Here is a 14,143-nt window from a genome sequence, read left to right as displayed (position 1 = left end):
GTGAATTAGGCTAATAATTGTTTCTTCAAACAGAATTGCATAATTAACACTAATTAATGTAATGAAGGGTTTTAAATTTAACTTTTTGTTAAATCCCATCCATATTTTCACCAAAATATGAAAAATAATAAATATTAACAGCGTATTGCCATGGATGGATTAGTGAACAGGCCTACTGTGCATAGCCTATGTATAAAGTTATTTCATATATTAATATGAAAGTCACAGAGCTCAGTTAAAAGACACAAAATGACCATAAAGAGAAACAAAATGACTACAAAGAGACCAAACAACTATAAAGAGATGTGAAACGACCACAAAGAGTCCCAAAATGATTAAAAAGAAAGACACCAAACAACTACAAAGGATGCTCCCTTTGTACTAATTTAGTCTTTTTCGGTTTCCTATATATAGGAAGGGTGGGGGCCCTTTTAGTTGCCTGCGCTAAGGGGCTTATTTTCTCATAATCCGATCATGTTTATTAGATAAGAAAATAATTAGGCAAATACGGGGCCATTTGCCTCTTGTAAATAATGTAGTAACAGTGAACTTAAATTGTGGAAATGCTTTAACATTTAACGAATAATATCCTAGTCAGTGTGGCACACTGTTACAAATTACACCAGCATGGAGCCCCAGTCCTTTTATCCATTTTATGCGGCTGACACTGACCCCTGTGGCTGCAAAAAGCACATTATTTTGGGCCCGCTGGAGTGTCCCTGCATTGATCAAATCGCCGCTTGACCGATTCCGAACCCCAACAGAAAGGTTTGTCAAGGCGTCTGAAACGGAGCTCCTGATTGGTTATTGCAGGAGCCGCTCATAAAACGCCAGATGTGATTGGTCGAAAGGACACTCTGCTCTTTTTTTTTTTCTCGCGATTGTTTCCCGTGTGGGTTAATGGCTCCTCCTGCTACAGACCGAGACGGAGCTGGCACCGAGCGGCGATAAGGGGGGGAGCTGTAACACCACGGAGAGAAAAAAGGCGATTACACCCCAAATACCAGCGGGTTTTTGATCGCGGTTGTTTGGGTGTATCTGGGAAGAAGGCCGTCCGGGTGGTAGTTTGGGTCGAGGGGCTAAATTTGGAAGCGGGTGGTCGAGGATAGCAGTCTATTTTTCAACAACCAACTCCCCAGATGAACTCCGTCAGAGCCACCAACAGGAGACCCAGGCGAGTGTCGAGGCCGCGCCCGGTGCAGCCCGAACGGAACAACGGGGATAGAGGTAAGCTAGGCCACGGTCGGCTAATGATTTAAGACGAAGCCGTGTCAGGGGATAGCAGCCTTCGCGTAACCCTCGTTTATACTTCACCGGTCCGTTCTGTGCACTGAAAGGCGGCGGGTTCAGCAGGAAAAACCGAGGCTTCTTGCTCTGTGGCTTAGGCCAGGCCGCGCTTTGTTTGGCTTGAGTGATTGGGGCTAGCTAACGCCGCTAGCTAGCTTACCAGGTTAGGTGGAGGTTGGGGGTTGTCTTCGCCTAACGTAATGCGTATGTAGCTATACGGTTAACATTAATAGCGCATATTCAGGTAACCCCCAGCTGGAGGCAAAGGGATCGACTTCACACGCTATAACCACAGTCTCTCATGTCTGCTCGGCTGTTGCATTCCCAGCTGTCACTAACAATTCTGAGGGTGTAAATCTGCGGTGTCTTTGGACTGCCATTTTTGGGGTGTAACGTTAACAAAAACATTAGCAGCGAACGGGGGCAATGCTAGCTAGCTGCCCCAGCTTCAAGAGGCCACACGGATCAGCTGTGATAGATGATACGGTGGGATTTTGGATGATTTCACTGTGTCCATTTTGTGCGCTTGGGGCTGTGGTCTGAAGCAAGCGCAGCCACCAACTTGAACCCATATCCCCTTCCTTGTTCTCGGTGCCTGCTAGCCGTAGCTTGATTTGTTTACACCGCGGATTTGCCAGCTACGCAGTTCGGTTTTTAGCCATTAGCCGCACGTCTGATCGACTTCATCTGCGGCCCTTAATTTGACAGCACCATAAAAGATGAGTCTGATTCTGGCTGTGTATGACTCTAAGACAAATGCACACTGACCGATATCAGCTGGGTATGACTACAGACGAAAGAGTGGTAATTTGCTTGCAGGGGGTGCATCTGCCATTATCAATCAGTAACCTTTGTCTGCCTTACCAACTATTACCCTGTCTGTTAGCCTGCGCAGTGTGCATACAGCATGTGAGCTGAATGCACACCATTGTGTCAGTAATGGTAAGGAGAATAATAATGCCAGTGGTTTAAATGTTTTTTGCAATCACTGGTGTAATTATAGGTGTTTGATTAAATAAAAGACAGGTGGTTCTTACAGGATTACCCTGTGATTTATTTATTTTTAAATGCATGGTGTTGTTCCATAGTGCAGAATTGTGCAATGAAGTGCCTGTTCAGAAAGTGGTGGATGTATAGGAAATGTGTTTGCCTTTCCGTCCAGATGAGGAGGCTCCTGCAGCAGCTGCAGCAGAGATGGCTATTGAGGAATCCGGTCCAGGAGCTCAGAACAGTCCCTACCAGCTTCGACGCAAAACCCTGCTTCCCAAGAGAACCGCTGCTGCCTCTGCCACCGCCTCTGCCTGCCCCAGCAAGAGCCCAATGGAGGTAAGACTGAAACATTCGAGTGCATTTTTTAATGTATTTCACTGCAGCTTCCATGTCTACAGACTTGTGTGTGTCCATACTGCATGTGTGAATGAGAGTGAGTTGCTGATTGATTGTGTCCTTCTCTGAAGGAACAATGATTTTGTGACTGAGCAGTAAATTTCCCACTTGATTACTTAGTGCTTGAATCTTGGCATGAAGTTGATGTCCTACTTGCCCTCTTTTACAGGGAGCTTCTACTTCATCAACAGAGGCCTTTGGCCATCGAGCCAAGCGGGCACGAGTGTCCGGTAAGAGCCACGACCTGCCAGGTGTGTGTTAAATCTCAGCAGCTGGGCAAGGATAGTTTTAGCTTTTTTTTTTTTTCTTTTTTTTTTTTTTTTTTTAAAACATGAACCTATATTGATTTTTCCCCCCTCTCTGTTCTGGTAAATTGTATTATTTTACAATCTATTAAATAACACAACTCTGTAGTTTAATGTGCTCAGAGTGAAAGATTTTTCCTAAAGCTTACATTAGGATTGTGTGTCTGTGCGTCTACTTGTGTGTTTTTAGCAGCCCCAGCAGAGCAATATCTGCAGCAGAAGCTTCCAGATGAGGTCGTTTTGAAGATCTTCTCCTACTTATTGGAACAGGACCTCTGCCAGGCAGCTTGTGTCTGCAAGAGGTTCAGCCAGCTAGCCAACGACCCCATCCTATGGTCAGTGCTGAGATGGAAACTCTTCTGTGAATATCACAGGCATTAATAGACAGACAACTGACATTCTGTGTGGTATTTAATATTGTAGGAAGCGTCTATATATGGAGGTCTTTGAATACACGCGTCCCATGATGCACCCTGAGCCAGGCAGGTTCTACCAGGTCAGCCCAGAGGAGCATGAACACCCAAACCCATGGAAGGAGAGCTTCCAACAGCTGGTGAGTTGGTATCCATAGTTTGATGAAGAAAGTGCTCACAGAGGTGCTTCAATATCTTGGTATTGACCTGGTTTATTTTATTCCGTCCTTATGTTATCTCTGTATATATTAAAAATAATGTCCAGTTCTGCAAAATCATATAATGCTTTGTAATAAAATCCATGCCACTCACTAGGCTAATAATGTCAGACCTGGGGAAAAGAGTGCAATCTTTGCATACGCACATCAGAGACATTAGAAAGTAAATCAATGTCCGTGTGTTTATTTTTAAAATATCACTTTAAGTACAACAAAAAGGAAACATCGCTATTACTGGACTTGATATCAAGGACAAGCACTTAGAAAATTGTATGCGATTAAGCAACAGTAAGCAATGAAATGGAAAAACAACAAAGTGTGACAGATTTAGTTGTGTGTACATGTACATTAAATCCATTTTGAAAAGTGCTTTCACTTAACTGCTCATCTTTAACCTCTTCTCACTGTTTTATCAACATACCACTCTATCAGAATTTCTGAAAAGCAGTTCCTTAGCCAGGCTCTTCTTCTGCCTCTATTTTTTTGACTGCACACACAGTGTTTGCCAGAAGTTCATTCTCACAGCTTTCAGTTCATCCACAGATCAGATTAGTTGAATGTCTGTTTGTGCTTTCACATTGTTGTTCTAAGGCTATGTCAACAGTAGTATGTGTAAAACCCGTTACAGGGACGCTCATCTCATTATCTGATTATATCAATCCAGGGCTTTTCTCAGACTAAACAATCTCTAAGCTCCTCAGGCTAATGGGACACAAACATATTTGCTTTATTGATTATAATGTAATTCTTAAGTTTTTACAGTTGTTCTACTAATTCTTTACTGCATTGCTTACTTGAAATCCAAAAATATTATCTCTAGATTGACTAAATCAGCCACTCTAGCTTTAATAGCCTAAATGAAAAACAAACAAACATAAAAAAAAACTAGTATTGGGCGAGTTAAAAGTTGTAAAAATTGGAGTGTTTATGCCGCTGCTTTCATAGGTAGTCTCTCCTTCCCAACACCAAAAATAATGAATTAATCCTGGAAGGCTGTTGATTGATGCACATTTCTCCTTATGAAAGTAACACCAATGATAGTCCCACCAATGAGAATTTGGTCAGATGAGAGCATATCAACCAACCAGTCAACAGGGAGACTACAGCTTTAAATCATTCTATGTTTGAGAAAGTGTGTAGCTCTGCATACGCTGTTGATCTGTTGTGGTAGGTTTGTGGGTTGCAAATATATTTTTATCTGAACCCGTACAAGAAGTTGTGAGATAAATCTGAGGGGACACGAGATGGTTAACAGGACAGGAAGCAAAAAAAATAATTTCTGACTTTTTCCTGTAAGTATTTGTGTTCACAGCCTTTTGTGACACTTTCTTGTTTTGTTCTGTTTTCTATTCAAATACATCTCTTTAATGCCCAAAGAAACAGCATTTGAATCAAACTTACCTGCTATGCTAAATGTTGGGAAAGGATAGTTTGATGCTCGGGTTATACGAGGACCACATTAATGTTTGAGGTAATCGGCAGTGACATATAATGACCTTGGTGTTTTCTGTGTTGCAGTACAAAGGTGCCCATGTAAAACCAGGCTTTGCTGAGCATTTCTACAGTAACCCTGGCAGATACAAAGGCAGAGAGAACATGCTCGTAAGTTGAAACCTTGTAGTTAAAGGGAAATCCTTGAGAACTGATATTTGTTGCAAATACCTTGCTTTTGTGAAATGCCTTGTGGTACATTGTAGGTGTGTGTATAATCTGCCTGAAAAAGTTTGTGCCTTTCACCTGCAGTACTATGACACCATTGAGGATGCACTGGGTGGAGTCCAAGAGGCCCACTTTGACGGTCTAATCTTTGTTCACTCTGGCATCTACACAGACGAGTGGATTTACATAGAGTCCCCCATCACCATGATTGGTGCAGGTAAGGATGTTGCCTTCTCTGAAAACTACATAAGATGTTACATTGACGTTCCTGCCTCATGCAATCAACATCTCTTTTAAGTTGGGGGATACACCCTGAGATGTGTTTATGTCCATGTGTTTGCCGGTGTTAATGAGTGTTTTCTGCTGTCCTCTCAGCTCCTGGTAAAGTAGCTGACAAGGTGGTGATAGAGAATACTAGAGACTCTACGTTTGTCTTCATGGAGGGCTCAGAGGATGCCTATGTGGGATACATGACCATCAAGGTAAACACAGACCTCACCTTTTCCTTGCGTTGTTTTCACCCAAACCAGGAGAAGGCTTGTATATAATATAGCTGGGAATATACAATAGGACAGTCCAGTATAGTCTCTAATTTATTTATTTTTTTTCATAGTTGAGGATAAAATATTTTTTTCCCTAATGGAGTCTCCTGTGTTTTTGTGTGGTTTGAAGAGAACGTGCTGTAAGTAAGAATCAGAATTGAGTTGAACAACAAACGCAGGCCTTGTGACTATGCTCATGGGGTCCTGATAACTAAGTCAAATTGTTAGCGAACAAGAAAATGTATCATTTATCATTACACAGGAGTGATGGTTTTGTTCATTGAACTTGATTGACTTCATTGCCAGATGTTTTATTTTGTGAATGTCTCCGTTTCAGGTTGGTTCGATGATCAGCTGTTAATCACCTGATTTGTATAAATAAACCATGTGCCATATTTGAGAGCTCAGGCAGTGGTGGGGTGGATGTGATGAGACTAAATGATCTGATTAAATTGTCACTGGCATTGTATCACATTGAGTTATGTACTACATATGTTGAGATTGGGTTTGTCACAGTCCACGCGAATCGAACAATTTTCTGTATCCTGAAGTGTAAGACATCAGTGTTTTCCGATTCGGTCCTATAATCAGCTGCGTGTATCAGTGGCACTAATTTGTCCAGTGTGGATGTGGTGGGTGGACCGAAGCTTGACGTGTTGTCAGTAAACTCGTCTGACCTCTGCTGCTCTTCTCTCCTCAGTTTAATCCTGATGATAAGTCAGCGCAGCACCATAACGCCCACCACTGTCTGGAGATCACAGTCAACTGCAGCCCAAACATCGACCACTGCATCATCCGCTCCACGTGCACAGGTAACACGCACACACACCCCCATCAGTTGTAGCTGGTGGAGGCCACAGTAACAAACACTTGTGCGGCTTCAAAAATGGCTGTAAATATGATTTAGCACCTTTTTGAAAAATGCAGCATTAGCTTAAAGTAGCTTTACATGATGTTGTGCAGGTGTTTGTGTGTACTTTGTCTTCAGCAGTGTGGAGCCATGGTTTTCTATTGTTTGAAAAGCTCACAGTGTCCCTCATTTTGGTGTGTTACTAAATGATTAGTGTGTTCCTTATGAAACTGCATCCAAGGATGAAAGACTGAATTAATCATTCGGGTCTTGGACTGGAAACCAAGAAGCCTTGGAGCAGTAGTTTTTTTGGCAGCTACTTTTATTATGACTATTTGTTCTCTCTGATCAAAAAATTTGGGGTCGTTGGATTTCAGAACTGGAAAATCTGTGCCAATATTGCACGTTAAAACACTCGTGTATTCATGGTTTGTTTTTATCACCTCATGTCATTTAATAAAGTGCTTTATCTTCATTAAACCACGTAGCAGGAAATATCTTGTCACATTACAATAAATTGTATGTCTCAGGAGCATTTTTCAGTGTGAAATCTGAAAAAAAAATCGGATATTTTTTGGTAACTAGTACATCAGTTTTGCCTTCACTGAGATACCAGTATTACTTTTTGTGTTTGCTAGTAATACAAGCTGTCATTTTATGGTGGATTCCAGACAACTCTTGTCCTGATACAAAAAAATGTGTGCAAAGCAGTTACCTACATGTCTCATGTACTCTATGCGCATGTGTGATTAGTATATTTATAGTATATAGGTGACTAGATTTTCATGAACATGAAAAAAAAAAAAACACACAACTTTTTGGTTTCAGTTTCATAAATGTAAGAATTAGATTGTGTTTGTCATTTGTGAATTGAATGGCTTTTGGTTTTTTGACTGTTGATCAATTGATAGATAGTGAAAGTGATCATTACTTGCAGTCCTCCTGAAGAGTGATCCCTCTGTTTTCCTCTGTGTGTAGTGGGTTCAGCCGTATGTGTGAGTGGCCAGGGAGCGTGTCCAACCATCAAACACTGCAACATCAGCGACTGTGAGAACGTTGGGCTGTACATTACAGACCATGCACAGGTAAAAATTTTCCCACTCAACAGTAACACTCATGGTTTGCCATGAATGCACAAACCTCCACAGAGAAATCTTCATACAGGCTTTGTTTCTTACTCGAATATTTATTTTTGTTCCAGGGGATTTATGAAGACAATGAAATCAGCAACAATGCGCTAGCGGGAATTTGGGTGAAAAACCATGGTAATCCCATCATTAGACGTAACCACATCCACCACGGACGAGATGTTGGAGTGTTCACCTTTGATCACGGCATGGTAAATACACATCAGCTATGACATTTCATATGTTTTACTTGCAGAAACCTCACACACCATCCTTCAAATGTGTCGTCTTCTCTGTGTTTCAGGGTTACTTTGAGAACTGTAACATCCATAGAAACCGTATAGCAGGCTTTGAGGTGAAGGCGTATGCTAACCCCACAGTGGTGCGGTGTGAGATCCATCATGGCCAAACGGGAGGCATCTACGTCCATGAGAAGGGGCGGGGACAGTTTATAGAGAACAAAATCTATGCTAATAACTTTGCCGGTGTTTGGATCACATCCAACAGTGACCCGACGATACGGTACGAACACACACTTCACAACAAAACAGATACCAAACACAAAAAATATGGCTCCATCTGCATATTTAGATCAAAATTGTGACTGTTTATTTCCTTTTTTATAACCAGGGGAAACGCTATATTCAATGGTAACCAAGGAGGAGTGTACATATTTGGAGATGGGCGGGGTTTGATAGAGAGTAATGATATCTATGGTAACGCCTTGGCGGGAATCCAGATTCGAACCAACAGCTGCCCCATTGTACGGCACAACAAGATCCACGACGGACAGCATGGGGGCATCTACGTGGTAAATACACTCATCATTGTGAAATGTCTGTATGGTATTTGTTTAAAATATAGCTGAGAATTAAACACTGTGTTTCCAGCAAGATGGTTTGATCATCTTTTTTTTTTTTTGTAATTTATTTTTTTAATCAAGCTGTTACTACTTTACGTTTCAGCATGAGAAAGGCCAGGGGGTGATCGAGGAGAATGAGGTTTACAGCAACACACTGGCCGGAGTCTGGGTGACCACAGGCAGCACTCCTGTCCTCCGCAAGAACCGCATCCACAGTGGCAAACAGGTAAAACGGACACAGTTAGACATACTCAAACAATTGTCATGGGAAACCCATATAAACTGTGCAAGTATTAGAACCAGCTGTAACAAAGTGAGCACTGTATGAACAGCTACATAACATTTTCTTATCTAAAAGTAGTTATTAATCAGGGCATCTGCATGTCTTGAAGCATTGAATTTATCCTTGTCAAAAGGTCTTAAATATTGAAATGTCTAAAATTAAATTTACAAAAGTCTTAAATATTTTCTCTTGCCTGCCAGTGGCTGGGATATTAGTTAATGTTTTTGTATTCCATTGTGGGCTGAGATGTTATACACCTATAAAGTAAAAGTAAGATTGTTTTGACAGAGGATTGTGTTGCAGGAGGCTGTTCAGACCTTTATCATTTGTTTGGAGTGTCATTCAGCACCATTAGTACCTATAGCAAACTGTCAATAATGCTAGCTACAACAGCTAGGAAGCTCATTGTCCCAATTCAAGCCAGTCATCCATATTGTGCTGCTTATTCAGGTCTAGATCATGTAGATTTTATTATTGCTAGGAATGAGTATTATATACTGCTTTGATTCTAGGCCATGTGGTCCATACTGGGTTTCCATTGTGCTTTCATACTTTATCTGGTTTGATGAAATTGCTATCAACTTGAATTCTATGTGGTATTACACTAAACATTTTAACTGGGTGAACGCTGCAGAAATCCTGTGAAGGAATCGGGCTTTGGTTTGACGTGTACAAACACCATAGTTGCAGTTAGACAATCCAGGGATGCTTCTTAATTAACTTTTGGTAAGATGCCTGCTGTGCTGAGATGATAGCTTTACTGCACCATGTACGTGCCCTTTTACTCAAGTGTTTCGTGTGTTAACAGGAATATTTTTGTTAATTGGATTTTACTGGAAACGGAGAGACTAGAGTGCTGGATGTCAAAGTTAATATAAACACAATTAGTGAGCTCTTAGCTTGAGGATAAAAAGTAAACACCTGAGCTACTCTGTTTATGTAAATGTAACCAAAAAATCTTGTTTCTGAATTAGCTTGGTAAATGTAAATGATGCAGTATTTTTACCCCGACTACTCCTGTTGACTTTATTAATCTGGGGGGGAAAAGTATATTTGATTCACAGTGTATATCGACAATGTCCTTACTGTGCCTTTTTTTTAACCTCTTTAAGAAATGTGTATTATATTTTCTTGTGTTAATTCTGTGTTGTGTTTTGTGTTTTTTGTTTGTTTGGTTTTTTCCCCCTTCTTCTAGGTCGGCGTATATTTCTATGACAACGGGCATGGTGTGTTGGAAGACAATGACATCTACAATCACATGTACTCTGGTGTACAAATAAGGTAACAATTGCCCCCTTCCAGCAGTAATATATATGAGACACTACATCAGTTCTTAAGCACATTACTAATTTTTCTTTTTTTCCCCACTTTCTTGTGAATGATTCAAATAACCTTTGTTGAATCTTGACAGGACGGGGAGCAACCCAAAGATCAGGCGCAACAAGATATGGGGAGGCCAGAATGGAGGAATTTTAGTCTACAACTCAGGTCTGTGTTTTACTCCATCACTTTGTCCGTCTCATGTCTAGTGCACATGTGCACTTCTTTGTCTAATCCTGCTCTTTAATGTAACAGGTCTGGGCTTCATCGAGGACAATGAGATCTTTGACAATGCCATGGCCGGCGTGTGGATCAAGACGGACAGCAACCCCACACTGAGAAGAAATAAGATCCATGATGGCAGAGATGGAGGCATCTGCATTTTCAATGGAGGCAGAGGTACTGCAGTGCAATCTGTTAACGTCTTCAAAAGGGCAAACAGCCAGAAAATGGAGAGAGCGCCACATAGCCTCTGAAATTTTCTTCCTAAACCTAATAGTACAGCAACATACTATTTAACTTCCAACGTTTAGATTGATACTAGAATTATGGCATCTTTTTCCTGTTACCTTGGTATTTGTTCGTGATTTTGCCCCTGTAAATTTATAGTGTAGATTTTGCACCTGCTTATTTATAGTATAGGTTTTGCTCCTGTACATTTATGTTATGAAATCTTTTTCTCTGTAGGTCTGCTGGAAGAGAACGACATCTTCAGGAACGCTCAGGCTGGTGTGCTGATCAGCACCAACAGCCATCCAATTCTCCGCAAGAATCGCATTTTTGATGGATTCGCTGCCGGTTAGCTTTTTTTTTTTTTTCCAAAATCAACTTCATATTGGTGTAAATAACATTACACCTTTATGTCTCCTTTTGGTGCTGATGGCAGACTGTTCTTTTTTCTTCTGCAGGTATTGAAATTACTAACCACGCCACAGCCACGCTGGAGGGAAACCAGATCTTCAACAATCGCTTTGGGGGCCTGTTTCTGGCCTCTGGAGTCAACGTCACAATGAAAGGTAAGTAGCTTTGTGGGATTAAAAGTTTAGCCCAGTCTGACCTTAAGATGTGCTGTTTGCTCTCTACCTGTCCTCATCTGTTCGTTTTCTGTCGTTCTCCTGTCAGATAATAAGATTCTGAATAACCAAGATGCCATTGAGAAGGCGGTGAGCAGAGGACAGTGTCTCTACAAGATCTCCAGCTACACCAGTTACCCCATGCACGACTTCTACAGGTAAACTACATCAGATAAAAGGTTCAGAATAAAACTGGTTATGGCTATGGCAACTAGCGATTATTTTCATTACTGATTAGTCAATTGGTTATTTTTAAGCAAAAATGCCAAACGTGACCTAGTTCCACCTTCCAGATGTGAGGATTCGTTCCTTTTTCTTGAGTTGTGTGACAGTAAATTAAAGATTTGACAAAACAAGAAGTTTGAAGATGTCAAAATCATCAGAAGATTAATCAGCAAATTAATCATAATGAAAATAACGGTTTGTTGTAGCCCTATGTTTGAGAAACTGTTCAATGAAGAAATGGTTAAATGTCTATCAGATTAGCAACAGTCAAAAAGCACAAGTAAGGAATTGTCTCCCATTTAATCATTTGTCTTTGTTTTTATTTTGCCTGTTATGTGAATGAATCTGTTTTTGTCTCTGCAGATGTCACACCTGTAATACAACAGATAGGAACGCCATCTGTGTTAACTGCATCAAAAAATGCCACCAAGGGCATGATGTAGAGTTTATACGGCACGATCGGTGAGTCTTTTACTTCCTCCCTCACATTTGGTTTTATTGACGGATAATTAATTTTTTTTTTTTTTTTTTTTTTTAATATGAACTGAAAAGAAATAGATAAATTATCCTTTTTCAATCTGAAAATACTCAAAGGGACTCTGGTTCTTAATCCTTGGTATCTGTTCCCCTCAGGTTTTTTTGTGACTGCGGAGCAGGAACGTTGTCCAACCCGTGCACGCTGGCCGGAGAGCCCACACACGACACAGACACTCTGTATGACTCGGCGCCGCCCATCGAGTCCAACACGCTGCAACATAACTGAAGGCATCCGGTCGAGTTACACTCTCTCACATAAGCATACAAACACATTACATTGCACACAGCCACACACACACAGACACACACACTTAAACACACACACTCACATACACACATCCACTTGCAGCCATAAGGACCCAGAGAGACTCTATGAATGCGGCGCTCTCAGATGGGATCGAGGTGAAAGAGGCTGCAGAGGAAGCAGCTTCCTGCCCGCTGCGGTCAGACTCGCCGCAGCGGAGGCAGACTCCACTAGAGGGAGCAGTGGAGCTGAGGGTAGACTGACAGAAAGGCCACAAGAGATTCCTCGCTCGAGTATTTCTTATTGCAGTCTGTAGACAGAGAAGATGGGAGAAGGGCTACGCAGAGGGGCTGCCGATGGCGGCTTGTGCCCCTTTGGCAGCACATGAAGACCCACCCCCCACCTACCCACCTCACCCGGTGTTAATCCTCCGCTCCCATGCCCACTTCTTCTTCACAAGAACTGCTGTCAAAGAGACTTCCTGCTTCCTCGCAGCTGCCATTCCCATTGGCTGCCCAGGTGGTTGTAACTAGGCAACGGATGGGAGGATGTTGCTCTGTTGTGTGTGGATAAAGAACAAGATTGTGTGTGTGTGATGGAGCACTTGGGCTTTTTTTTTTTTTTTTTTTTTTAAATATGTTCTGATCAATGGATTTTATTTCAATGCTTTCTCATGTAGTTTTGTATTTTCAAGCAAAAAGCTGACTGTATTTGAATGTCTTTTATTTTATTATATATTATTATAATTATTATTATTTTTCTTTGGTTAGCATCCCTCCTCCCACCCCGACACCCAGGCAAACTGCAGAAACTCAAACGTCCCAGTGGTGAAGTTCTTTCTGTGAAAGAGAATCTCGTTTAAACACTAAAAACCCTCTCCAGTATATTAGCTTCAATGGCAGGTGGAGGGGCTCCACAGTTGTATAAAGGTGTGTATGCGTGTGTGTGTAAATGTGTGTTGCGTACAGTGAAAGTTGTGTGTGCGTGTGTGTGTGATTGTGTGTGTGTGTGTATATGTTTATAAGTTGATGCAGTCAGTGTTTTGTGGAGAGGGTTTCAATAGGAGGCATCAGAGCTCCTTTGAACTGGAACTGATGAGTCAATCTGCAGCCCCCCGCCCACGTCCTCTCCCCTTCCCTCCCCCGTGTATCGTGGTGACTGTGGCTCCTCATGCAGCCTGAATCGTATGCATGTACCATAACATCTAGACTTAATATATTGTGAAGTATTCAATAACCATTATGTAGATGCTAGTTGGAATTCAAAAAGGGGTATACTTTCTTAGAAAGACAAAAAAAGAAAACAGGAAACTGGCCATTTCTAAGAAAATAAAACTTTATTAGATCAGAGGTGTCTGTCTTGTAAATTTACTCCCCATGATGAAATCCACATCCTGCAGAGGTACCAATAAACTCCAGGTCTTATTAAAGAAAGTGCTGCTCAAGTATCCTCAGAGGTAACATTTTGGCAGGTGAGTAACTGCCCCAAAAACTTTGTTGTTGGTTGTCGCGGGTCCTCATTATGAAACATGCTGCGCAATATTGAAATGTAGAGATTGTAGAAACAGGATGTTTGACTGGAAAACTGCTAATGAGAAAGCAGACCTCTGCATTATTCATCTGTAACAGCTGCTGATCTTCCTTTTACAGCATCCATTGTAACTGACCTTTGTTAAACCTATGAGATATTTCCAGTGTTTTCACTGTTTAGGGGTGAAGCATGATTGATAATCTCAAACTCTGCTGCCATTCGTACATAGAGGCAACTAACAGGCAATCTTAACCTGAAACGTGTTCAAGTCTTTTAAAGCTG

The 14,143-nt window shown here is 41.4% G+C and overlaps 1 protein-coding gene across 4 annotated transcripts; it reads left to right on the top strand.

The window, feature by feature from the left end:
* Positions 1-870: 870 nt before the first annotated feature.
* fbxo11b (F-box protein 11b) lies at positions 871-13,680 on the top strand. 4 transcript variants are annotated; one of them, XM_071461787.1, is made up of 22 exons: positions 871-1,227; positions 2,450-2,613; positions 2,843-2,903; positions 3,172-3,313; positions 3,402-3,531; positions 5,128-5,211; positions 5,353-5,485; positions 5,644-5,750; positions 6,511-6,622; positions 7,639-7,745; positions 7,862-7,999; positions 8,092-8,309; positions 8,418-8,598; positions 8,753-8,875; positions 10,128-10,213; positions 10,344-10,420; positions 10,508-10,651; positions 10,940-11,050; positions 11,161-11,268; positions 11,375-11,483; positions 11,914-12,012; positions 12,184-13,680. In XM_071461787.1, exons 1-22 carry the CDS (start codon positions 1,140-1,142, stop codon positions 12,311-12,313), a joined length of 2,652 nt encoding a protein of 883 aa, XP_071317888.1. In that variant the 5' UTR covers positions 871-1,139; the 3' UTR covers positions 12,314-13,680. The 4 variants fall into 4 exon arrangements, with proteins under 4 accessions (XP_071317888.1, XP_071317887.1, XP_071317886.1 ...); XM_071461786.1 differs by having other exon boundaries at positions 3,169-3,313; XM_071461785.1 differs by having other exon boundaries at positions 2,843-2,924.
* Positions 13,681-14,143: the final 463 nt, after the last annotated feature.

Source organism: Trachinotus anak, unplaced genomic scaffold, assembly GCF_046630095.1.
Source record: "Trachinotus anak isolate AG129_WGS33_773 ecotype Australia unplaced genomic scaffold, CSIRO_AGI_Tana_v1 ptg000025l, whole genome shotgun sequence".
NCBI classification, from domain to species: Eukaryota; Metazoa; Chordata; class Actinopteri; order Carangiformes; family Carangidae; genus Trachinotus; species Trachinotus anak.
Note: the sequence above shows the minus strand (reverse complement) of the source record. Positions and strands in the feature narration are given on the sequence as shown.